Source organism: Rhinoraja longicauda, chromosome 6, assembly GCF_053455715.1.
Source record: "Rhinoraja longicauda isolate Sanriku21f chromosome 6, sRhiLon1.1, whole genome shotgun sequence".
NCBI classification, from domain to species: domain Eukaryota; kingdom Metazoa; phylum Chordata; class Chondrichthyes; order Rajiformes; family Arhynchobatidae; genus Rhinoraja; species Rhinoraja longicauda.
Window position 1 is genome coordinate 44,066,737 of NC_135958.1, and position 26,003 is coordinate 44,092,739.

The window sequence follows — 26,003 nt, forward strand, 5'->3', positions numbered from 1 at the left end:
AGTCTGTGTCGGGGGGTAGTGGGGTAGTCTGTGTCGGGGGGGTAGTCTGTCGGGGGGGGTAGTGGGGTAGTCTGTGTCGGGGGGGTAGTCTGTGTCGGGGGGGTAGTCTGTCGGGGGGGTAGTGGGGTAGTCTGTGTCGGGGGTAGTCTGTGTCGGGGGGTAGTGGGGTAGTCTGTGTCGGGGGGTAGTGGGGTAGTCTGTGTCGGGGGGGTAGTGGGGTAGTCTGTGTCGGGGGGGTAGTGGGGTAGTCTGTGTCGGGGGGTAGTCTGTCGGGGGGGTAGTCTGTCGGGCGGGTAGATTGTCGGGGGGGTAGTGGGGTAGTCTGTGTCGGGGGGGTAGTGGGGTAGTCTGTGTCGGGGGGTAGTCTGTGTCGGGGGGGTAGTCTGTGTCGGGGGGGTAGTCTGTGTCGGGGGGGTAGTCTGTGTCGGGGGGGTAGTGGGGTAGTCTGTGTAGGGGGGGTAGTCTATGTCGGGGGGGTAGTGGGGTAGTCTGTGTCGGGGGGGTAGTGGGGTAGTCTGTGTCGGGGCGGGTAGTCTGTGTCGGGGGGGTAGTGGGGTAGTCTGTGTCGGGGGGTAGTGGGGTAGTCTGTCGGGGGGTTGTCTGTCGGGGGGGTAGTGGGGTAGTCTGTGTCGGGGGTAGTCTGTGTCGGGGGGGTAGTGGGGTAGTCTGTGTCGGAGGGGTAGTCTGTGTCGGGGGGGTAGTGGGGTATTTTGTGTCGGAGGGGTAGTCTGTGTCGGGGGGGTAGTGGGGTAGTCTGTCGGGGGGGTAGACTGTGTCGGGGGGTTAGTGGGGTAGTCTGTCGGGGGGATAGTGGGGTAGTCTGTGTCGGGGGGGTAGTGGGGTAGTCTGTGTCGGGGGGTAGTCTGTGTCGGGGGGGTAGTGGGGTAGTCTGTGTCGGGGGGTAGTCTGTGTCGGGGGGTAGTCTGTCGGGGGGGTAGTGGGGTAGTCTGTGTCGGGGGGGTAGTCTGTGTCGGGGGGTAGACTGTGTCGGGGGGTAGTCTGTCGGGGGGGGTAGTGGGGTAGTCTGTGTCGGGGGGTAGTCTGTGTCGGGGGTAGTCTGTCGGGGGGGTAGTGGGGTATTTTGTGTCGGAGGGGTAGTCTGTGTCGGGGGTGTAGTTGGGTAGTCTGTCGGGGGGTAGTGGGGTAGTCTGTGTCGGGGGGTTGTCTGTGTCGGGGGGTTGTCTGTGTCGGGGGGGTAGTGGGGTAGTCTGTGTCGGGGGGTAGTGGGGTAGTCTGTCGGGGGGTTGTCTGTCGGGGGGTAGTGGGGTAGTCTGTGTCGGGGTTAGTCTGTGTCGGGGGGGTAGTGGGGTAGTCTGTGTCGGAGGGGTAGTCTGTGTCGGGGGGGTAGTGGGGTATTTTGTGTCGGAGGGGTAGTCTGTGTCGAGGGGGTAGTGGGGTAGTCTGTGTCGGGGGGGTAGTCTGTGTCGGGGGGTTAGTGGGGTAGTCTGTCGGGGGGGTAGTGGGGTAGTCTGTGTCGGGGGGGTAGTGGGGTAGTCTGTCGGGGGGTAGTGGGGTAGTCTGTGTCGGGGGGTAGTCTGTGCCGGGGGGGTAGTGGGGTAGTCTGTGTCGGGGGGGTAGTCTGTATCGGGGGGTAGTCTGTGTCGGGGAGGTAGTGGGGTAGTCTGTGTTGGGGGGGGTAGTCTGTGTCGGGGGGGGTAGTCTGTGTCGGGGGGGTAGTGGGGTAGTCTGTGTCGGGGGGGGTAGTCTGTGTCGGGGGGGGTAGTCTGTGACGGGGGTAGTCTGTGTCGGGGGGTAGTGGGGTAGTCTGTGTCGGGGGGTAGTGGGGTAGTCTGTCGGGGGGGGTTAGTGGGGTAGTCTGTGTCGGGGGGGTAGTGGGGTAGTCTGTGTCGGGGGGTAGTCTGTCGGGGGGGTAGTCTGTGTCGGGGGGGTAGTCTGTCGGGGGGGTAGATTGTCGGGGGGGTAGTGGGGTAGTCTGTCGGGGGGTAGTCTGTGTCGGGGGGGTAGTGGGGTAGTCTGTGTCGGGGGGTAGTCTGTGTCGGGGGGTAGTCTGTCGGGGGGTAGAGGGGTAGTCTGTGTCGGGGGGGGTAGTGGGGTAGTCTGTGTCGGGGGGGTAGTGGGGAAGTCTGTCGGGGGGGGTAGTCTGTGTCGGGGGGTAGTCTGTGTCGGGGGGGTAGTGGGGTAGTCTGTCGGGGGGTAGTCTGTGTTCGGGGGGTAGTGGGGTAGTCTGTGTCGGGGGGTAGTCTGTCGGGGGGGTAGTCTGTGTCGGGGGGGTAGTGGGGTAGTCTGTGTCGGGGGGGTAGTCTATGTCGTGGGGGTAGTGGGGTAGTCTGTGTCGGGGGGGTAGTGGGGTAGTCTGTGTCGGGGGGGGTAGTCTGTGTCGGGGGGTAGTCTGTGTCGGGGGGGTAGTGGGGTAGTCTGTCGGGGGGTAGTCTGTGTCGGGGGGTAGTCTGTGTCGGGGGGGTAGTCTGTGTCGGGGGGTGGTCTGTCGGGGGGTAGTCTGTCGGGGGGGTAGTGGGGTAGTCTGTGTCGGGGAGGTAGTCTGTGTCGGGGGGGTAGTCTGTGTCGGGGGGGTAGTCTGTGTCGGGGGGGTAGTCTGAGTCGGGGGGGTAGTCTGTGTCGGGGGGGTAGTGGGGTTGTCTGTGTCGGGGGGGTAGTGGGGTAGTCTGTGTCGGGGGGGTAGTGGGGTAGTCTGTGTCGGGGGGGTAGTCTGTGTCGGTGGGGGTAGTGGGGTAGTCTGTGTCGGGGAGTAGTCTGTGTCGGGGGGGTAGTCTGTGTCGGGGTGGTAGTGGGGTAGTCTGTCGGGGGGTAGTCTGTCGGTGGGGGTAGTCTGTCGGGGGGGCAGTGGGGTAGTCTGTGTCGGGGGGGTAGTCTGTGTCGGGGGGTAGTCTGTGTCGGGGAGGTAGTGGGGTAGTCTGTGTCGGGGGGGTAGTCTGTGTCGGGAGGGGTAGTCAGTGTCGGGGGGGTAGTGGGGTAGTCTGTGTCGGGTAGTAGTCTGTGTCGGGCGGGGTAGTGGGGTAGTCTGTGTCGGGGGGGTAGTCTGTGTCGGGGGGGTAGTGGGGTAGTCTGTGTCGGGGGGGTAGTGAGGTAGTCTGTGTCGGGGGGTAGTCTGTCGGGGGAGTAGTGGGGTAGTCTGTGTCGGGGGGTAGTCTGTGCCGGGGGGGTAGTGGGGTAGTCTGTGTCGGGGGGTAGTCTGTGTCGGGGAGGTAGTGGGGTAGTCTGTGTCGGGGGGGTAGTCTGTGTTGGGGGGTAGTCTGTGTCGGGGGTAGTGGGGTAGTCTGTGTCGGGGGGGGTAGTCTGTGTCGGTGGGTTAGTGGGGTAGTCTGTGTCGGGGGGTAGTGGGGTAGTCTGTGTCGGGGGGTAGTGGGGTAGTCTGTGTCGGGGGGGTAGTGGGGTAGTCTGTGTCGGGGGGGTAGTGGGGTAGTCTGTCGGGGGGGTAGTCTGTGTAGGGGGGGTAGTCTGTCGGGGGGGTAGATTGTCGGGGGGGTAGTGGGGTAGTCTGTGTCGGGGGGGTAGTGGGGTAGTCTGTGTCGGGGGGTAGTCTGTCGGGGGGTAGTCTGTGTCGGGGGGGTAGTCTGTGTCGGGGGGGTAGTCTGTGTCGGGGGGGGTAGTGGGGTAGTCTGTGTCGGGGGGGTAGTCTATGTCGGGGGGGTAGTGGGGTAGTCTGTGTCGGGGGGGTAGTGAGGTAGTCTGTGTCGGGGGGGGTAGTCTGTGTCGGGGGATAGTCTGTGTCGGGGGGGTAGTGGGGTAGTCTGTCGGGGGGGGGTAGTGGGGTAGTCTGTGTCGGGTGGTAGTCTGTGTCGGGGGGTAGTGGGGTAGTCTGTCGGGGGGTAGTCTGTGTCGGGGGGTAGTCTGTCGGGGGGGTAGTGGGGTAGTCTGTGTCGGGGGGTAGTCTGTGTCGGGGGGTAGTCTGTGTCGGGGGGGTAGTGGGGTAGTCTGTGTCGGGGAGGTAGTCTGTGTCGGGGGGGTAGTCTGTGTTGGGGGGGTAGTCTGTGTCGGGGGGGTAGTCTGTGTCGGGGGGGTAGTCTGTCGGGGGGGTAGTGGGGTAGTCTGTGTCGGGGGGGTAGTGGGGTAGTCTGTGTCGGGGGGATAGTGGCGTAGTCTGTGTCGGGGGGGTAGTCTGTGTCGGTGGGGGTAGTGGGGTAGTCTGTGTCGGGGAGTAGTCTGTGTCGGGGGGGTAGTCTGTGTCGGGGGGGTAGTCTGTGTCGGGGGGGTAGTCTGTGTCGGGGGGGTAGTGGGGTAGTCTGTCGGGGGGTAGTCTGTCAGTGGGGGTAGTCTGTGTCGGGGGGGTAGTGGGGTAGTCTGTCGGGGGGTAGTCTGTCGGTGGGGGTAGTCTGTGTCGGGGGGGCAGTGGGGTAGTCTGTCGGGGGGGTAGTGGGGTAGTCTGTGTCGGGGGGGTAGTCTGTGTCGGGGGGTAGTCTGAGTCGGGGGGTAGTGGGGTAGTCTGTGTCGGGGGGTAGTCTGTGTCGGGAGGGGTAGTCTGTGTCGGGGGGGTAGTCTGTGTCGGGGGGGTAGTGGGGTAGTCTGTGTCGGGGAGTAGTCTGTGTCGGGGGGGTAGTGGGGTAGTCTGTGTCGGGGGGGTAGTGTGGTAGTCTGTGTCGGGGGGTAGTCTGTGTCGGGGGGTAGTCTGTCGGGGGGGTAGTGGGGTAGTCTGTGTCGGGGGGGTAGTGAGGTAGTCTGTGTCGGGGGGTAGTCTGTGTCGGGGGGTAGTCTGTCGGGGGGTAGTCTGTCGGGGGGGTAGTGGGGTAGTCTGTGTCGGGGGGGTAGTGGGGTAGTCTGTGTCGGGGGGTGGTCCGTGTCGGGGGGGTAGTGGGGTAGTCTGTGTCGGGGGGGGTAGTCTGTCGGGGGGTAGTCTGTCGGGGGGGGTAGTCTGTGTCGGGGGGGGTAGTGTGTGTCGGGGGGGTAGTGTGTGTCGGGGGGGGGGTAGTCTGTGTCGGGGGGGGTAGTGGGGTAGTCTGTGTCGGGGGGTAGTGGGGTAGACTGTGTCGGGGGGGTAGTCTGTCGGGGGGGTAGTCTGTGTCGGGGGGGTAGTCTGTGTCGGGGGGTAGTCTGTCGGGGGGTAGTCTGTGTCGGGGGGTAGTGGGGTAGTCTGTGTCGGGGGGTAGTCTGTGTCGGGGGGGTAGTCGGTGTCGGGGGGTAGTCTGTGTCGGGGGGGTAGTCTGTGTCGGGGGGTAGTCTGTGTCGGGGGGTAGACTGTCGGGGGGGTAGTCTGTGTCGGGGTAGTCTGTGTCGGGGGTAGTCTGTCGGGGGGTAGTCTGTCGGGGGGTAGTGGGGTAGTCTGTGTCGGGGGGGTAGTCTGTGTCGGGGGGTAGTCTGTGTCGGGGGGTAGTGGGGTAGTCTGTGTCGGGGGGGTAGTCTGTGTCGGGGGGTAGTGGGGTAGTCTGTGTCGGGGGGTAGTGGGGTAGTCTGTGTCGGGGGGGTAGTCTGTGTCGGGGGGGGGGTTGTGGCGGCGTTGACCATCTCTGTCTCACAGGCTGATGTGGAGCAGGAGTTTGGGGCCGTGTTCATGGCCGCTGCCGAGGAGCTGCTCTGGGAGTTCCTGCAGAGGATCGAGAACGTCCTGCCGCCCCCCCGCATTGAGCAGGTAACCCCCCCTCACCCTGGGGCCTCCCTCCTCACTCCCCCTCATGTCCAACACTTCTATCAGATCACCCTCACCCGCCTGCGCTCTAAGAAATACAGTGTCAGACTGTTCAGCCTCAGGCCTTCAAGTCCTGGCAACATCCTCGTAAATCTTTGTACCCTCTCCAGCTTGACATCTTTCCTATAACGTGATGCCCAGAACTGGACACATTACTCTAAACGTGGCCTCACCAACGTCTGATACAACTGCAACATGACCTCCCAACTTCTATACTTTGGCTGATAAAGGCCAATGTGCAAAAGCCTTTTTGGCCTCCAGACCTATCTGTGATGCCACTTTCAAAGAACAAGCTAGCCTGCACTCCGAGATCCCTCTGCTCTACAACACTCCCCCGCAATACAACATATCACACTTCTCTGTATTAAATTCCATCAACCTCCAAAGCTTAGGGGTGAGAGCACTGGTCTTGTAAACCAGGGGTCGTGAGTTCAAATCACACTGGGGCCTGTTGGAATTTTTCTTAAGGTAAGACGGGCAAAGTTTAAAAGTGATGTGTGGGTCTGATATTTAATGGATCGTACGGGTTTGGAGGGATATGGACCAAACGCAGGCAGGAACATGTGGACAAGTTGGGACGTGTTGCCAAAGGGCCTGTTTCCACACTATCACACTGACTCTAACCATTCCCCAGCCTATCTGCCCAACCCATCAAGATCCTGTGGTAATTTTTGAGAACCATCATCACTTTCTAGTCGAGACTCCTCCAGAGATGCTGCCTGACCCGTTGAGGTACTGCAGCACTTTGTGTCTATGGTTGGTGTAAACCAGCATCTGCAGTTCCTGTTTACTGCTTCCACCGTCAGTCACCCTCTGCTTCCTTCGATGAAGCCAATTCTCTCCCCACTCGGTTCCCTTTCTCTGGATGCTGCGCGATCTAACCTTCCAGCAATGTTGACCTCTCTCCCCTTCTCCCGGTGACAGCCCCGAGCCAGCGCCATGGACACAGGCAGCCTCTCCCCGGACCAGCAGCCCCGAGCCGATCGCAGCCGGACCCTCCACGATCACCTCCTCCACCCAGAGCAGCAACGGGGGCGCAGACACGGCAGCGGTGAGCGGCGAGGGGGGGTCCGGCGGGGAGGGGGAGGGGGAGAGGGACGGGAGGGGGGGGGGGAGAGAGGGGGTCCGGCGGGGATGGGGAGAGGGATGGAAGGGGGGGGGGGGAGAGTGAGACGGGCGGGGAGGGGGGGTCCGGCGGGGATGGGGAGAGGGACGGAAGGGGGGGGGGGAGAGTGAGACGGGCGGGGAGAGGGGGTCCGGCTGGGGGTGGGAGGGGGAGGGGTAGGGGCGGGCAGCGCCGTGTAGCCGAGGACACGGTTGGGGTCTCCCTGCCCCGGGCCGCCTGGGACTGAGGACTGAAAAACCGCCTTGTGTTCCAGGCACCAATGGGACGGAGCCGGAGCCGGAGCGTGGAGTGGCGCCGCTGGGTAGCCGGTGCTTGACGATGGGGAGCGCGGCCCCCCCGGACCAGCTGCCCCTCGCTGATCGCAGCTGGACCCTTCCTGACCGCCTACCCCACCCACCTGCTCCGAGCTCCCCGGGGATGTCGGTGCGGGCCCCGGGGGGCGGCGGCGGGGACGCTGGGTCAGGCTGTCCCCAGTCTCCGGTCTCCGCCCTGCACTCTGACCAGTGGCGCTGTCCCACGCTGCCCCGACCCCCCCCGGACCCCCTGCAGTACCAGCGGACGGACCCCCGCCCAGCCGGAGCCGGAGCCGCCGCCCTGTGTGATCCGTGCAGCCACTCAGGAGCCCGTCGTGCCGGACCGTCCAAGGGCCCCGGCGCCGAGGAGCGAGGGTCCGGGGGCGGGGGGGCGGACCGGGGCCTCGACCCCCAGCGCGTGTCCAGCGCCCCGCTGCCGCGGGAGGTTGGGGAGCATCTCGCCCGTTGCCCGCAGTTCCAGCCCACGGTTGTGCTGGAGCGACTGAGCGGCGGGCAGAGACCCCGGGGGGTGACCGCTGTAGCGGGCAGTGACCGGCAGCGCGGCCCCACAGCGGCACCGCCCTGGGATCTGCGGCTGAAGGGCGGCGGCGGTCGGTCGTGGACGGTGCTGGAGAGTGAGGAGGGAAGCCCGCAATGGGGTGAGACCCCGCCGTCCGACCCCAGTGACCACGACTATTACCCCTTCTGTAGCCAGGACGCGGCGCAGGGCCGCTGGGCGCGGAGGAACAGCGTGGGACAGTTTGCCGCAGGCTCCAGCCCTGTGGGCGGGAACTCTGACTAACGCTGCCGCCCAGCACCGGGCAGCCCGGGCATCGGCAGCGTTACACTGCGGGGTCGAGGGCGCGGGGCTGTGGTCGGCGCTGCAAACACCTCCCTCCTCCCGGCAGCGCTCCGCCCGCCTGCTCGCCGCAGGGGTTGTGTTCCCGCAGCGCCCTGGCCATCCTCGCCTCATTTCATCTTCACTGGGCGGGGTGGGGGCGGGGGTGGGCGATCATTTCCCCAGTAACTTGGGATTTCAACTGTGGCAAAGTTCTTGTCATTCCGAGACACGGAGAACAACAGGCGCTGGAGCAACTCCGCGGGTCAGGTCGGGCAGCATCTTTGGAGGGAATTACAGACAGCGCTTGGGGTCGGGACTGACTGGGGCATGAGCCGTAGTCACGGCCACATCTGTGGCATCCATGTTTAGTTCGGGTTGTGTGCGTCGCTCTGGTCCGGCGACGGGAGTGGAAGATGGTGGATTTGAGTTTTGGGATGTCGGCGGGAGGCCGTGTCCCGGAGCCGCTCCAGCGTTGGGAGGTTTAGGAACTTTCTCCGCAAGGGTTGGAGCAGTGTGGAACTATCCCTGCCCTGGTGAATCATGTCCGCATCTCCTTCGTCTCTCCCCGGCCCCCCAGCAGACTCTCCCTGACAGCTGCAGACCGACCGCATGGATGTTCACCTCGGCGAGAGCGGTGAAGATGTTGACGAGTGGAGTAACACTTTACTCTGGGCCTGCAGGGTCAGTTGTGGGCCAAATGTGGGTCCCGCGACACAGGCAGCCAGCCAGCCCGTCGCTGCAGTACTTGAGCTATTGAACATGACTTTTGTGACTATGTTTGCAATAAATGATTTGGATCTACCATTGCCCACGTTACAACAAGCTGCCTGCCGCCTGTCCAGTGAAGATCTGTTTGTTGACAGATCCACCCCGGTCGGTATTGGGCTGAAGGTTCAGTGGCACCTCGCCCACAGCCCGCCAACAATCTTCACTTCCCATCAACTTAATCGTCCATCTGGCCTTCATTAGTCGGGGATGTGGAAAATAACAGTCAGGAAGTGGGGCAGCAGCTTTAGGAAAGTGGTTAAACCACATTTGGTCGATTGATATTTTCAGGGCAGAGATAGATCGATTCATGATTAGTACGGGTGTCCAGGGTTATGGGGAGAAGGCTGGAGAATGGGATTGGGAGGGAGATGGATCAGCCATGGTTGAATGGCGGAGTAGACTTGTTGGGCTGAATGGTCTAATTCTGCTCCTATCACCTATGACCTTATTTGGAGCATTGTGTTAGTGGATGTGGTGTGTCTGGACTATCAAAATACCACTGACAAGGTCCCACACAAGAGATTAGTGTATAAAATTGGAGCACATGGTATTGGGGGTGGGGTACTGGCTGGTTAGAGAACTGGCTGGCAAATATGAAACCTAATAGCAATTAATGGGTCCTTTTCAGAATTGCTGGCAGTGACTAGAGGGGGCTGCAAGGTGCTGTGCTGTGACCCCAGTTATTTACAATATATATTAACACATAGGCTAGGGAATTAAATGTAACTTCTCAGAGTTTGTAGCTGACACATAGCTGGGTGGCAGTGTGATCTGTGAGGACGATGCTATTGGGACTGCAGGGTGACTGGGAAGATGCAGTATAATGTGGATAAATGTGAGGTGGTCCACTTTGGTGGCAAGAACAGGAAGGCAGAGTATGGTGTCAGATTAGGAAAAGGGGAGGTGCAATGAGACCTGGGTGTGCTTATACATCAGTCACCGTAAGCAAGCATACAGGCACAGCAGGCAGTGAAGAAAGTTAATGGCATGCTGGCTTTCATAGTGAGAGGATTTGAGTTTAGGAGCAAGGACTGCAGTTGTACAGGTCCCTGGTGAGACCACATCTATTGTGGGCAGTTTAGATCTCCTAATTTGCAGAAGGACATTCTTGTTATTGAGGGAGTGCGGCGTCATCCAGGTTAATTCCCGGGATGGCGGGACTGACATAATGAAAGATTGGGTTAACTGGGCTTGTACTCATTAGAATTTAGAAAGATGAAAGGATATCCTATAGAAACATGACTGTTTGAAGGGATGGACAGGCTAGATACAGGGGAAAAAATCCCCATGTTGGGGGAGTTCAGAACCAGGGGGGTCACAGATTGAGAATAAAGTTAGGCCATTTAGAACTGAGATGAGGGAAGTTTTTTCACCCAGAGTTGTAAATCTGTGGAATTCTCTGCCACAGAAGGCAGTGGAGGCCAATTCAATGGATGTGTTCAAGAGAGTTAGGGCTAACGGAATCAATGTGTATGGGGAAAAAGCAAGAACCGGGTACTGATTTTGGATGATCAGCCATGATCATATTGAATGGCCTACTGCTGCACCTATTTTTGTGACCCACACACTAGGCACTCATGCACCAGAGACCTCTCATTATTCATTGAGAAACACATTTATTCAAAGAATCACAGGCACAGAACGAGACAATCAGGAGGCACAAGGCCGGCTGGAGATCAAGGTGTGGATAGCAACATGGACAAAGCCACACTGGCAGAAACAGACACTGTGGGAACTCTGCTCTGGTGACCAGCGGCTCTGCCGTCGACACAGTCTCTGGTCCCCACCGGCATGGGCAGACTGCTGCAAGAATGGCCCCCAGGTCCAGCCTGGGGAAAACCACTCCTCGTGGGAGAGAAAAGCACCATCCCAATCGCAACAGCCTCAAATCAAAGCTGAACTGAGCTCCAATACCCAGCTAGTGCATCATCTGCGGTCACTAGCAGTGGTGTGGGCAGCATTGGGCACAGGCAGGCTGGTGGGATAAACAGGTAAGACAGGAATATCCACGATAGGCCCAATCAGTTCCCACGTTTCAAGAAAGGAGCGAGAGAGAAAACGGGGAATTATAGACCAGTTCGCCTGACATCAGTGGTGGGGAAGATGCTGGAGTCAATTATTAAAGAGGTAATAACGGTGCATTTGGATAGTGGTAAAAGGATTGGTCCAAATCAGCATGGATTTATGGTGGGGAAATCCTGCTTGACTAATTGGATTTTTTTGAGGATGTGACGAGTAAAATGGATGAAGGAGAGCCAGTGGATGTAGTGTATCTAGACTTTCAGAAAACTTTTGAGAAAGCCTTTGATGAGGTCCCACACTGGAGAATAGTGGGAAAAATTAGAGCACATGGTATTGGGGGTAGGGTATTGACATAGATAGCGAATTGGTTGGCAGACAGGAAGCAAGTAATAAACGGGTTCCTGTCAGAATGGCAGGCAGTTGCGAGTGGAATGCCGCAAGGCTCGGTGTTGGGGCTGCAACTATTCACAATATATTTTAATGATTAAGATGATGGAATTAAAAGTTACACTAGCAAATTTTCAGAAGACAAAGCTGGGTGGCAGTGTGAGCTGCAAAGAGGATGTTAGGAGGTTGCATGGTGACTTGGGCAGGTTGAGTAAGTGGGCAGATGCATGGCAGATGCAATATAATGTAGATAAATGTGAGGTTATCCACTTTGGTGGCAAGAACAAGGAGGCAGATTATTATCTCAATGGTGTCAGATTAGGAAAAAGGGAAGTGCAACAAGACCTTGGTGTCCTTGTCATTAGCAAATTTGCAGATGATACAAAGCTGCGCGGAAGTGTGAACTGTGAGGAAGATGCTATGCGGTTGCAGGGTGACTTGGACAGGTGTGAGTGGGCGGATGCATGGCAGATGCAATTTAATGTGGATAAGTGTGAGGTTATCCACTTTGGTGGTAAGAATAGGAAGGCAGAGTATTATCTGAATGGTGTCAAGTTAGGAAAAGGGAACGTACAACGAGATCTGGGTGTCCTAGTGCATCAGTCACTGAAAGGAAGCATGCAGGTACAGCAGGCAGTGAAGAAAGCCAATGGAATGTTGGCCTTCATAACAAGATGAGTTGAGTATAGGAGCAAAGAGGTCCTTCTGCAGTTGTGCAGGGCCCTAGTGAGACCGCACTTGGAGTACTGTGTGCAGTTTTGGTCTCCAAATCTGAGGAAGGATATTCTTGCTATTGAGGGTGTGCAGCGAAGGTTTACTAGGTTCATTCCCGGAATGGCGGGACTGTCATATGTTGAAAGACTGGAGCGACTAGGCTTGTATACACTGGAATTTAGAAGGATGAGAGGGGATCTTATAGAAACGTATAAGATTAAGGGGTTGGACACGTTAGAGGCAGGAAACAGGTTCCCAATGTTGGGGGAGTCCAGAACAAGGGGCCACAGTTTAAGAATAAGGGGTAGGCCATTTAGAACTGAGATGAGGAAAACCTTTTTCAGTTGTGAATCTGTGGAATTCTCTGCCTCAGAAGGCAGTGGAGGCCAATTCTCTGAAGAGAGAGCTAGATAGAGCTCTTAAGGATATCGGAGTCAGGGGGTATGGGGAGAAGGCAGGAACGGGGTACTGATTGAGAATGATCAGTCACTGAAAGTAAACATGCAGGTACAGCAGGCAGTGAAGAAAGCTAGTGGCATGTTGGCCTTCATAACAAGAGGATTTGAGTTTAGGAGTAAAGAGGTCCTTCTGCAGTTGTACATGGCCCTGGTGAGGCCACATCCGGAGTATTGTGTGCTGTTTTGATCACCTAATTTGAGGAAGGACATCCCTGCTCTTGAGGCAGTGCCTAGATGCAGGAAAAATGTTCCCAATGTTGGGGGAGTCCAGAACCAGGTGCCACAGTCACTGGATGTGACCGAATAAGGGGGAGACCATTTAAAACTGAGATAAGAAAGAACTATTTCACCCAGAGACTTGTGGATTTGTGGAATTCTCTGCCACAGAAGGCAGTAGAGGCCAATTCACTGGATGAATTTAAAAGAGAGTTAGATGGAGCTCGAGGGGCTAGCGGAATCAAGGGATATGGGGAGAAAGCAGGCACGGATTGCTGATTGTGGATGATCAGCCATGATCACAATGAATGGCGGTGTTGGCTCGAAGGGCCTAATGGCCTCCTCTTGCACCTATTTTCTATGTTTTTATGTCTAACCATCTCCCCTTGCGCCGAGTCCCCGTCGCCCATAATCTTGTCCTGAAAACCCAACGTATCAACCACACACAGATATCCATACACACACACAGAAAGACATGCAGAGTAGGCAGGCTGGGTATCCACTGAAGAGTCATTCTCTAACTCTCCCACGCCTGCAAGGACACGGGGAGTGTGAGGGAACAGAGTACAGCACCGTCCTGCAAGCTGCTGAACAACAGGCAGGATAGCTCTGATTCAATCATGAATCACACTGGGGCAGGTCTCCCCTGCAAAATCTAGCATGAGATGTTTAACTAAGGGTGACTCTGCCCAGAGGCCGCCTGCTGGATCTCAAGGCAACGATGAAAACTCCCAGCTCAGTAACTCCCCACCGTGCATCTCAGGAAGGGCGATTGAACCCACCTAGTGCCCTTGGGTCCAATGCTGCTGAACACACAGTTCCTGCAGACTCTCTCTCTCTCTCTCTCTCTCTCTCACACTGCACGCAAGTCCAATTAAACCGATGACGGCAGGAGTATCTGCACCAGCTGAGACCATTCCAGTATCAGTGAGAGGACACGATAATTGTTAATGTAACCCACCAAGCCACTGTATACCAGTAGAAAGTATCCAATGAGACATCCCAAAACAGCATTCTCAAAACCTCGGTTCGGCTTCACAGATGAGGACGGAACAGACGGAATGGGCCCAGTGTTTAGAAGGCATCAAAATATGAAGACAGTAATGCTTGTAAACGTCACTTCACCACAGAGGAGAAGGTGAACTTCACGAGCTCGATGAGTCCCGGGTCCTGTGCTTCTCTGCACACGGGGAGTGGAGTCGACGGCAGGGGCTGGGGACTGAAGCAAATGAACAGTCCTTGTACAAATCCCATCTCAAGGAAACCATCAGTGGATCAGCATTTGCACTGAGGCGGCTAATTCGTCCCGTTCCCCGCCCCCACACTGCAGCGATGGGTCAGAGGCAGGGAGCCCTGCGGCAGGTGGGCCAGCGTTGGTTCGTGCATTCAGTAACATATGAGGAGCTAGGCCAAGGTTGGTGTGTTCCTCCCTCTGGGCAATTGCCGTGAGGCCAGCCCCAGTGGGAGCTGCGTGGGACCATGGGCAGCGAGGACAGAGCTTGTGGGACTGGGAAGCCCCGCAGAGCAGCGGCCCAGCTGCATGGGGGCCGCACTGGAGTGCAGCCCACCCCCCCCCCCCCAGTGGGCAGCACCGACCGCTGAGGCCTCAGCCCCTCTCCGTGCCAGCAACTTCACATCACGCTGCCAGCGGGTGAACAATGAACAGTTGTGTGAGTGGAGCTGTGATGCAGGTCACTGCCCAAGTAACTGCAGCAACCACAGCAACCCCCCTGCCAAGGACAGCAGCTCCACAGAAGACTCCCTCATTCCAGCACCTTCTGCTCGATGTGCTCGCACAGCAACTTGTACTGATCTGCAAACCCAAACACAACATGTGGTTAGCGGGCAAGTCTGCACCTCACAACCAGAAACAGTTGCTCCCTCTACACCGCCCCATCACACGCTCCCCCCAGGGTCAGACACAGAGTGACACTCCCCCCCACACACTCCCCCCAGGGTCAGACACAGAGTGACACTCCCCCCCACACACTCCCCCCAGGGTCAGACACAGAGTGAAGCTCCCTCTACACCGCCCCATCACACACTCCCCCCAGGGTCAGACACAGAGTGACACTCCCCCCCACACGCTCCCCCCAGGGTCAGACACAGAGTGACACTCCCCCCCACACACTCCCCCCAGGGTCAGACACAGAGTGACACTCCCCCCCACGGTCAGACACAGAGTGACACTCCCCCCCACACACTCCCCCCAGGGTCAGACACAGAGTGACACTCCCCCCCACACACTCCCCCCAGGGTCAGACACAGAGTGACGCTCCCTCTACACCGCCCCATCACACACTCCCCCCAGGGTCAGATACAGAGTGAAGCTCCCTCTACACCGCCCCGTCACACATTCCCCCCCAGGGTCAGACACAGAGTGACACTCCCCCCCACACACTCCCCCCAGGGTCAGACACAGAGTGAAGCTCCCTCTACACTTCCATCACACACTCCCCCCAGGGTCAGACACAGAGTGACACTCCCTCTACACCGCCCCATCACACATTCCCCCCCAGGGTCAGACAGGAGAGGTGTTCTGCTGGCGGGGAGGATTTGATGAACTTTTCGGAAGTATTTGTGTGGCGAGGAGGAATGAAAGCGGTCAGACGTTGCGGTTCGGAGGTTTGTCGGACTGCAGAGACTTTCTTTGTTCAAAGATTCCTCTAATTAGTGAGGAACTGTCCGTGTATCTGGAACGTCGTAGGAGCGGCAGTGGTTGGCGGAAGGCCAGGATGCACTTGTACTGGTGGGAGCTGTGTCTAGAGCGGTGTTTGTGGTCAGTAACATCGGAAAGCTCCCTCCCACACCGACTTTGCCCGGTCCAGGTGTGCCGGGTAAGTACGGCAACAGTGCTTTGGATTTTCGTTGAAGCAGCGGAGGCGACAGAGAGCTGGGGAAGAAGCCTCCGGAAACTCAATTTCTCGACGACGGGAGGATTGGCACAGATATTCCTATCTTATCAGGAGGAGACTGCTTCTGTTGCTTTTCCAAGAAAGCCTTCGCAAGACTATTGAACTGCTGCGAAAGCATGGAGGTGCAGCAACAGCAGAAAGACTGCTTTGATTTATAAACTACTTTTTGTTTTCTGGCAGCCCCTGGGAGTTATGCAGCTGCCGTACGGTCGGCAGTCTCCGAGACTGAGGCCCATGAGTCGTTGGGGCGTACACATGACGTAAAAGTGCACTTGCAGAGCAACCTTCCTTTCAAGGCCTTTCAATACGCACTGGGCGAGACTGTTGGCAAGAAAGCCATAGTGGCAGGCGCGGTGGTCATTATACTAAAGACTGAACAGTCGGTGGCTCTGGAAAGGGGGGGGATAACGGTGGGCGGGAATCTCGCGGCGGTGGGCCCATGGTGGGATCCCGTGTTGCCGGTCATTCTGTCCAACGTTCCCATTTATGTTCCGGATGCGCTCCTGCTCCCACATATAACCAAACTGGGGGAGGTATGGTCTGGGCCCACCAAACTGTTGTGCAGGTTTGATGACCCTGAGATGCAGCATATATACACGTTCAAACGCCGCGTGTATATACAGATGGCACAGGGGATGTACACGGAGGGGAGTTTTGATGTGGAGTGGGATGGTCTTCTATCGTGTGTTCTGGAACACGGGCCAAGCGCGTTGTCATGCATGCAAAGAGGTGGGGCATTTCCGTAGGAATTGTCCCAGGACCTGGGCTGCCAGTTCTACCAAGGTGGTCCAGGAAAGCATTGCTGGCCCATCTGGGGCTGCTGGTTCTACCACGGTGGCCCGTGAAGGCTTTTCTCCCTTACCCCCACCCCCCACCCGCCCCACCACCCCCAGGGAGCAGGGGAGATTCCGGGAACATCGCCCACTGAGGGCCAGAGCGAGGTGGTTCCCCTGGTGGTGGGGGACGGGGACTCTCTGGGTGACGGTGCCGGGCCGGGTGCCCTGGGTGCGAAGGAGGACAGGGTCGTTTCGGATCGTGTCCTTCGGTTGGACTCTAGACACGCCCCCTCACTGCCCGCCCCGGGGACTTCCTCCGACTTCATTGCCCCCAATCCAGTTACAGAGGGCGGTGGGGGTGTGCGGGAGCCTGGCCATTTACCAGGCAGCTTGCCACAGTTAGAGGTACCGGTACCTGCCCCCGTCACTGATCCTGGGGGTGGGATGGTGACGGAGGGGGGAACGTGTGATGTGGCCGACCCGCCCACCTCACAGGGAGGGGTGAGCAAGGTGGCTGAGGGTAGGAACATGCCAGACATTGAGTGGGAGGAGGAGGAGGACGTAGAGTCCATCGACAGTGAGATGACTGACTGCCCCACCCGGGGCCCTGTGTCTGACCCCCATCCACAGCCCCGTGTCTGACCCCCACCTGGGGCCCTGTGTCTGACCCCCACCCACAGCCCCGTGTCTGACCCCCACCTGGGGCCCTGTGTCTGACCCCCACCCACAGCCCCGTGTCTGACCCCCACCCACAGCCCCGTGTCTGACCCCCACCCACAGCCCCGTGTCTGACCCCCACCCACGGCCCCGTGTCTGACCCCCACCCACGGCCCTGTGTCTGACCCCCACCTGGGGCCCTGTGTCTGACCCCCACCCACAGCCCCGTGTCTGACCCCCACCCACAGCCCCGTGTCTGACCCCCACCCACAGCCCCATGTCTGACCCCCACCCACAGCCCTGTGTCTGACCCCCACCCACGGCCCTGTGTCTGACCCCCACCCACGGCCCTGTGTCTGACCCCCACCCACGGCCCCGTGTCTGACCCCCACCTGGGGCCCTGTGTCTGACCCCCACCCACGGCCCTGTGTCTGACCCCCACCCACGGCCCTGTGTCTGACCCCCACCCACAGCCCCGTGTCTGACCCCCACCCACAGCCCCGTGTCTGACCCCCACCTGGGGCCCTGTGTCTGACCCCCACCCACGGCCCTGTGTCTGACCCCCACCCACAGCCCCGTGTCTGACCCCCACCTGGGGCCCTGTGTCTGAAAGGGCAGAAGGCTCCGGCGGCTCCACTCCTTCACCGGGCCGGTTCCGGGATTCATTCAGGCAGTTATAGGTGTTGGAGAGAGGCATGGGCCTTTCCCTAAGGCAGTGGTGGGAAAGGACTACGCGAGGGTCGACCAAGGGGCAGGACTCTGAGATTGGATGGCCTGATCTCTCTCCTCAGCACAGAGTATAAAGTTTTGGCACGGGCAATGGCAAATCGCCTGGACTCTGTACTGCCCCAACTGATCCACCTGGACCAGTCCCTGGCCGGTCCATTCAAAACAACATCCACCTGGTAAAGGACCTGATCCATCTGTCCCAAGGGGCTCATCAGTCAGTTGCTTTTCTGTCCCTTAATCAGGAGAAGGTATTTGACTACTTTTTGGGGACGCTGCAAGCGTTCGGATTTGGACCACATTTTGTGGCCTGGGTCCGGCTTTTGTACACCGCAGCGGAGTGTCTCGTGAAGGTTAACGGTGCGTTGTTGACTCCCATTCACTTTGGGAGGGGGGTACGCCAGGGGTGTCTCGTAGACGGTCAGTTGTACTCGGTCTGTGTGGAGCCATTCCTGTGTTTTCTTCGGAGGCGGTTGACAGGCCTGGTTCTACCAGGACCGGGGGTGGAGGTGCTTCTCTCGGCCTATGCCAACAATGTACTCCTTACGTTGACCGATCCTGTTGACCTGCGGAGGATGCGCAAATGCCAGCAGGTTTCCTCGGCTGCATCGTCCGCTAGGAGCAACTGGAGTAAGTGTTCCGGACTTCTAGTGGACCAGTGGTAGGTAGACTTCCTGCCGGAGATGACATCTTATGCGTGGAGCACCACGCACCTCCTCTACCTGGAGGTCTACCTGAGTCACACTGAGGATGCTTGGCCGGCGAACAGGCAAGAGCTAGAGACAAAAGTCGTCGCCCGGCTGGGGCGCTGGTCAGGCTTGCTCAGAGTTCATTCCTTTCAAGGTAGAGTGATGGTCATAAACTAGCTGGTGACCTCTATGTTATGGTAACGGCTGGCAACTCTTGTCCCGCCCTCTATCTTTGCCACCGCGATACAGAAGAGGTTGGTGAGTTTCTTCTGGGGAGACAGGAAGCACTGGGTTTCCACAGAGGTCCTTAGTCTCCCGTTAGAGGAGGGTGGCCAGTCCTTGGTATGTGTGCGTACCCAGGTGGCGGCTCTCCGTCTCAGGACTCTGCGGAGGTATGTGTACGCAGAGCACCCTCCCAGATGGCACACTCTGGCCATGTATTTTTTTCTGCCAGGGCCGTTGCTTAGTGGGGGTTCACGAGTCCCTGTGGCGGGCATCAGTCGACCCGCCACACGGGATCTCCCCAGCTTCTACTGAGATGCCTTAAGAGTTAGGAATCTGGTCACCTTCAGCCAGCGCGCTGCTCCTCAGGGGGAGTGGGGTGTTGTAACTGTGAGGGTGGCCGTGTCCATGGGGACTCTGGAGGCCTCCGTGAACGCTGGTCGCCACGGGAGGGCAAGTGTATTGCAGATAAAGATGTTATTATTGTATTATAATGATTGCCTGATGTAATGTGACTATTGAACGTTTTTGTATCTCTGGTACACTGTAATATGCAATTACTGAATAAAGTCCTTGGAAAGAAAAAAACCAGTAAAGCTCCCTCTACATTGTGTCTGACCCCAGGGGTGTGTAATGGGACAGTGTGACTCAAACCCACTGACTGACACAGACTCTCTGATGGGAGCTCCCTCTACACTGTCCCATTAGAGTGGCTGTGTGAGGCAGTGGGTTTGTGGTTGGTGCCCATGGACAGTCTGACTCCTGGCTTTTTCCACTCCTCAGGGATGATGGTCACCGTGTGCTCACCTTGATTCAGATTCCCAATCACCGACTGCTTCTTCAGGAAGTTGGTGCAGAGCTCCTTGCTCAGCCCGAACTCCAACATGTTGTACGTGAAAGTCCTGGGGCCAAATGTACTGTCAGACTCACAGCCAGCATTCCCATTCATTCCAACCCGAACCGCACACAGCAACGCACTGCAACTCATGCACACAGACTCAATCATCAGCACCCTTCCCCACGCCCAGACTCCGCTTCCCACACGGCTGATCACCCGTTCCCCGCACGGCCGCTCCCTCTCCCCCCTCCCTCTCCCCGGCCGCTCGCTCCCCCCCCCGCCGCTCGCTCCCCCCCCCACCCCCGCACAGCCGCTCCCTCTCCCCGCACGGCTGCTCCCTCTCCCCGCACGGCCGCTCCCTCTCCCCGCACGGCCGCTCCCTCTCCCCGCACGGCCGCACAGCCACTCCCTCTCCCCGCACAGCCACTCCCTCTCCCCGCACGGCCGCTCCCTCTCCCCGCACGGCCGCTCCTTCTCCCCGCACGGCCGCTCCCTCTCCCCGCACGGCCGCTCCCTCTCCCCGCACGGCCGCTCCCTCTCCCCGCACGGCCGCTCCCTCTCCCCGCACGGCCACTCCCTCTCCCCGCATGGCCGCTCCCTCTCCCCGCACGGCCGCTCCCTCTCCCCCCTCCCCCGCACGCCCACTCCCTCTCCCCCGGCCGCACGCTCCCCCCCCCCCCCGCCGCTCGCTCACCCCCCCCCCCACGGTCGCTCCCTCTCCCCGCACGGCTGCTCCCTCTCCCCGCACGGCCGCTCCCTCTCCCCCCTCCCCCCCCGCCGCTCGCTCACCCCCCCCGCCGCACGCTCCCCCGCCGCACGCTCCCCCCCCCCCCCCCCCCCCCGCACGGCCGCTCCGTCTCCCCGCACGGCCGCTCCCACTCTCCGGCCTTACCCAAGCTGGCCGAAGGCTATGTTCTCGTCAAAGCGATGTGTGTCGTCTCTCTCCTCTGGGGTCATGTGGCACCACTTCTCCCTGCAGACAATCACGAATTAACCTCCTTCAGCTCAGGTCAGGCCCCCATGCACGGTGCGTTGGGGAGTGCAGGGCGAAGATCATCAGTCCCCTACCTCACGCCGGCACCGCGGCAACCCGTCTCCCATCTCCGAGTGGGTGCGGTGAACCGCCCACTGAGGGCCCTCCACACCGTGATTCCCCCCACTTGTGGGAGCGGGGCAGGCGGGGGTTGATATTGTTAATCTTGGAAGGGTTGAGCAAATATTTAAGAGGATGTTGCCAGTACGAAGGGTGTGAGCCATCGGGAGAGGTTAAGTAGGCTGGGCTCTATTTCTTGGAGCGCATGACGATGTGGGATGTACAAAATCATGAGAGGAATAGATTGGGTAGATGCACAGAGTCTCTTGCCAGGAGTAGGGGAATCGAGGACCAGAGCTTATAGGTTCAAGGTAAAAGAGAAAAGATTTAATAGGAATCTGAAGGGTAACTTTTTCACACAAAGGATGGTGGGTGTATGGAACAAGCTGCCAGAGGTAGTTGAGGCTGGGACTATCCCAACGTTTAAGAAACAGTTAGACAGGTGCATGGATAGGACAGGTTTGGAGGGATATGGACCAAACGTGGGCAGGTGGGACTAGTGTAGCTGGGACATGTTGGCAGGTGTGGGCAAATTGGGCCGAAGGGCCTGTTTCTACACTATATCACTCTATGACTTGGGGAGAGAGGCCGAGTCGATGGTTTATATAATGCTCAGTACCTGGTAGTGGGCGATCGCTTCCTCCGCTCACAGTGAACGGCGTCGAAGAAGGCAGCGTTCCAGAACCTGAGGCTGTGCCTGTGACACAGAGACAGTGAGTGGGACTGGGCTCTGGGTAAGGTGAACTACAAAGGCACAATATCCAGCGGCAGATGGAGACTTTACCTTCCAAGTGTGACAATAAACTAGCAACGGGCAACTTACAAAGCATTAAGAGTTTACCAATTACAGATCGTGTGGCAGCAACCGGGGGCCACGAGGAACCATGGCGATCAGCAGGAGGTGATGGTTGGGACAGTGGAGCCACGCAGTGGAACAGTGGCGATCAGCAGGAGGTGATGGTTGGGACAGTGGAGCCACGCAGTGGAACAGTGACGATCAGCAGGAGGTGATGGTTGGGACAGTGGAGCCACGCAGCCCACCCAAGAATTCAACAGACGGCCACAGGTCGGGATGGTTGAATTCAGGAATAGGCCAGAGGGAAATAAAAATAAAGCACGGAAAGAAGCCATTCGGCCCATTGTGTCTATGCCGACCTTCATGACTCTCCATACTTCTCCCTCTTGCCTGTTTCAATTTCCAATCCCTCCATTCCTTGATCATCTAAGTACCTGCTCAGTGCCTCTATCCTGTTTATCTTCCCCTCTGGCAGCTTATTCCACACATCAACCACTGCCTGTGAAAAAATTACCCTTCAGATCCGCTTAAAAAACTTCCTCTCACCTTATACCTATACTCTAGTTTTAGGCAAACAAACTCTGTCTATCCTATCAACTACTCTGGCACAGCTCTATCACCCCTCGGACTCCCACAATCCAGGGAAAACAGTCCCAGTCTATCCAGCCTCTCACTAGAATCCAATTCCTCCAATTCAGGCAACATCTTTGTGAACCTTTCTAGTTTATAAAGGCATGGGGACAGAATGATACAGCGTGGAAACAGCCCCTTCAATCACACCGACCAGGTTGTCCAACCCAGCTAGTCTCACTTCCTTGCAAACACTTTCTATACATGTATCTGTCCAAATACCATAAATATTATGAATGTACCCGCTCTACCACTTGGTTCAACAGCTTGTTCCATTTACCCACCACCCTTTTGGAAAAGGTGACCCTCGATTCCGTTTTCAATCTTTTCCCTCTCGTCTTAAACCTTTGCCCTCTAATCTTTGTTCCTTTTATCTATGCCCTTCATGATTTTATAAATCTACAAAAGATCACCTCTCAGGGAAAAAGGACCTACCCTGTCCAGTCTCTCCTTGTGCGCAGTCCTCTAAATGTAGCCTTACCAACAGCTGTAACAAAATGTCCAGACTGCTGTACTCAATATGCTGACCGATGAAGGCCTTCCCAACCACCCCGTCCATGGCCATGACCCTGAGTGTCCATGGCCTTCAAGAGCGAATTGGATAAAGTTCAGTGAAGGAAAATGTGCAAGGTCACGAGGAAGAGGCTGGCATGGACACGATGGACCGAACAGCCCTCTCCTGTAGTGTAAGCATTCTAGAATAATCCTGGGTGAAGAGGCAAGTTACCAGATGGGCTGTTGCTTCAGGTGAGTGTACAGGTAAATCTTCACCCCCGTGTCCTCCGCAATCTGCTGCCCCCCTGAGGGTGGAGAGAGAAACACAGTGCTCTTCAGTCAGCTCACCCCTCACCCACACACTGACTGGCACAGGAACCACCAGCCCGACTCTTCATCCCACGGTCCCCACATTCTCTGCACGCCATTCCGCTCAGATCCTTGCGTCAGAGTGCTGGAATAACCCCTGCCCAGTTCCCTTCCTCCTTTTCCTCCCTGCGGCTTTCCGATTACTAACGTAAGAGCAATCTCGTCGTCTCTCTAAATCTGTACAGAGGCAGAAGATTCTGGAAATACTCCGCAGGTTCGGCCGCATCTATGGGAAGAGGCATTTGGCGTTTCGGGTGAGAGAAGTTGCCACGTATGCCACTGGCTTGCTCACCATTCCCAGCACTGTTTCAGATTGCTAATGTGATCCCCACATCTGTCCCTCTGATTACTGACCAGGTGCAATCAGTCAAGGAGAGACTCTTCAGTTTTTGAACCTCTCTATTACAGCTTCCTGCTTCCCCAGGATTATACAATGTCTGAGGGCCCCCTACACCACTGCCCCTCTCCCCGGTTACATGGACACGCTGTAGTCTCACAGGGAGAGACCCTCAAACTGACCCACACACCAGAGCCCCACAGAGCTGAAGGAAGACAAGCGGTGAGGTTAATGAATCACTTACCCCGGTGCTCGGTCTTCTCCTGCCTGCGGATTTCCATGTGCCTACAACACAAGGAAGGCTCGGATTTAGTGGCTGTGCAACAGCTAAACAGTGGAGATGGACAGAAAGTGCTGGAGTAACTCAGCGGGTTAGGCAGCATCTCTGGAGGAAGAGGATAGGTGACATTTCGGGTCAGGACCCTTCACCAGCACTGTTGTTTGCTCAGGATTCCTGCGTCCGCAGTCTCCTGGTCCCTGTCAGGAGGTTCACCCAGGTATCCTTTCCCCCGGATGCGAGCTCACTGATCTGTAGTTCCCAGGCTTTAGGTGCACGTTATTAGCCAGAGTTCAGAGGGTGCTCGGGTCAGACACGGGCACAGCATGGGTCTGTCCCACCCAGATGGCTGCTACTCTCACCCCCTGGGGGAGGGGCTGCTACTCTCACCCCCTGGGGGAGGGGCTGCTACTCTCACCCCCTGGGGGAGGGGCTGCTACTCTCACCCCCTGGGGGAGGGGCTGCTACTCTCACCCCCTGGGGGAGGGGCTGCTACTCTCACCCCCTGGGGGAGGGGCTGCTACTCTTCAATAATAATAATCCTTTATTCGTCCCACAACAGGGAAATTTGCAGGGTTACAGCAGCAAAGTGGATAGCAAAAATAAATAAGCATTCATCAAAAAAAATTAAAAACAGTAATTATCTGGTGTGCTGGGAGCAGTGCTGGTTGTGCGGTCTAACGGCAGCGGGAAGGAAGGGCTTCCGATATCTCTCCTTCACACACTTGGGGTGAAGGAGTCTGTCACTGAAGGAGCTGCTCAGTGCAGTGACAGTGTCCTGCATGGGGTGGGAGTCATTGTCCAGCAGTGACCAGCTTTGCCATCATCCTCCTCTCTACCACCGCCTGCACTGAGTCGAGGGGGCATCCCAGGACAGAGCTGGCCTTCTTGATCAGTTTATCAAGTCTCTTCCTGTCAGCAGTTGAGATGCTGCTGCTCCAGCAGACCACTCCATAGAAAATGGCTGATGCCACCACAGTGTGGAAGGTGGTCCTCAGCAGTGCCCCCTGCACTCCAAAGGACCCGAGTCTCCTCAGCAGGTACAGTCTGCTCTGGCCTTTCTTATAAAGTGCATTAATATTATCAGTCCAGTCCAGTTTATTGTTCAGGTAAACACCCAGGTACTTATAAGAGTCCACTCTCTCGATGTCCATTCCCTTGATGTTCACCGGTGTCGGGGGGACGTGGCTGCACCTGCAGAAATCCACCACCATCTCCCTGGTTTTCCCCGTGTTGATCTGGAGGTGGTTCCGCTGGCACCAGTCCACAAATTCCTGGGTCAGTTCTCCGTACTCCCTGTCATCGTCGTCTGTGATGAGGCCGACAATGGCAGAGTCGTCAGAGAACTTTTGCAGATAGCAGTTGGCTGAGCTGTGCATGAAGTCCGCAGTGTACAGGGTGAACAGGAAAGGAGCCAAAACTGTTCCCTGTGGAGCCCCTGTGCTGCAGACCACCATGTTAGAAACACAATTCCTTGCCCTCACATACTGTGGGCAGTTGGTGAGTTCCCTCCCTCGGCACACAATAAGTAATTGACAGGGTCAGTCTCATCTGCAGTACAGCACTGGTCAAGCCATGCTGACCGGTTGACCAAGATTATCACTGGATACAGAGGAGGCTGGACTGGGAGCCAAGGGCAGCTCAGGTAGAATGAGCACAGCAGTGAGGTGAGGGAGCTGGTCCATGCTTGTCACAGGCCAAGACAAGTCCAATCACCCCACAGGGATGGTCCTGGCCTTGTTACAGAGACGGAGCTGTACAGCACACCCTTTGGCCCACTGTGTCAAAGGTTACAGGGAGAAGGCAGGAGAATGGATTTGACAGAGTAAGGTAGATCAGCCATGATTCAATGGCGGAGTAGACGATGGGCTGAATGGCCCAATTCTGCTTCTATCTTGTGAAGCGAAGCAGCAGGGTTCAGAACCGCGCTGGAGACAGGGAACACTCACCCGTTCTTCACTTTCAGCTTCATCTCCAGAGCCCCGAAAAACCCTTTCACGGTTTCGGTGTTTCTCAGCAGCTGAGCCGGGATGTCTCTCCGAGCGAGCCAGCCGTTACCGCTCCGCTCTGCGGTGCCCGCGGGCCTCCGCTGCAACTCCAGCACGCCTGCATGTGGCTTACCTGTGGAGCGAGGAGACAGTGTGTCAGCACACCCACACACACACAAGCTGGGAGCCTGGCCACCCCCACTCGCACGTTTTGAATCGTGATTAGTCTGAACAAAGGAACCATCGCAAACGTGATCCATCTGCTCCCTCCAAAGACGCTGCCTGAACACAGAGTTCCTCCAGCAGCCTGCTCTGTGCTGCCCCTGCTGACAGCTGCACCTATTGCCACTAAATCCGAGCCTTCTTTGTGTTGCAGGCACGTGCAAAGCCGGGGGCAGGAGAGCTCAGAGCTCAGGGGTAAGTGGGCCAGGATGGAGAGAGGCTCAAACAGCTGGAGGCTGCAGCAAAGTGCACAGTGGTGATTGGATCCACAGGTGAAAAGGCACTGGGCTGGGATGTTGGGTACATCTCAGTGGGAGCTGCGTGAACTTCCAGAGGACATGTTCACAATGCATCGACCCAGTTGTCAAATGGTTTGTTGACTCAAAGTCCGAGTGAGCCATGGAGCTTGAGGGCTTGTAGCTCTCCTGAGCTGCCCTGCACTCCTTACCCCACAACAGGCCGCAGGAGGAGCGCCCCACGCCCGATATCATCGGCTCCGTGGTCGACAGCAGTTCGGTTCGGTTCGGTTCCTACTGCTGCCTCACTCAC

At 57.7% G+C, this 26,003-nt stretch overlaps 2 protein-coding genes across 4 annotated transcripts in view; one reads left to right on the forward strand and one right to left on the reverse strand.

Moving 5' to 3' along the window:
* The window catches only part of LOC144594437 (uncharacterized), a 33,229-nt gene extending 21,992 nt beyond the window's left edge, over positions 1-11,237 (forward strand). Inside the window, exons 7-9 of the mRNA XM_078400913.1 lie at positions 5,432-5,542; positions 6,524-6,650; positions 6,979-11,237. Of these exons, the coding sequence (XP_078257039.1) occupies positions 5,432-5,542; positions 6,524-6,650; positions 6,979-7,820 (1,080 nt within the window). The 3' untranslated portion in view covers positions 7,821-11,237. The remainder of the gene's footprint in view (positions 1-5,431; positions 5,543-6,523; positions 6,651-6,978) is intronic.
* kiaa0513 (KIAA0513 ortholog) overlaps positions 10,248-26,003 on the reverse strand; it is an 82,319-nt gene continuing 66,563 nt past the window's right edge. For 2 of the 3 annotated variants that reach the window (XM_078400916.1, XM_078400915.1), the window contains exons 6-12: positions 25,194-25,365; positions 23,212-23,252; positions 22,494-22,566; positions 20,960-21,037; positions 20,140-20,220; positions 19,217-19,311; positions 10,248-14,237 (exon numbers count right to left, since the gene is read on the reverse strand). In XM_078400916.1, the coding sequence (XP_078257042.1) occupies positions 14,188-14,237; positions 19,217-19,311; positions 20,140-20,220; positions 20,960-21,037; positions 22,494-22,566; positions 23,212-23,252; positions 25,194-25,365 (590 nt within the window). In that variant the 3' untranslated portion in view covers positions 10,248-14,187. The remainder of the gene's footprint in view (positions 14,238-19,216; positions 19,312-20,139; positions 20,221-20,959; positions 21,038-22,493; positions 22,567-23,211; positions 23,253-25,193; positions 25,366-26,003) is intronic. The other variant, XM_078400917.1, reaches the window with a different exon arrangement.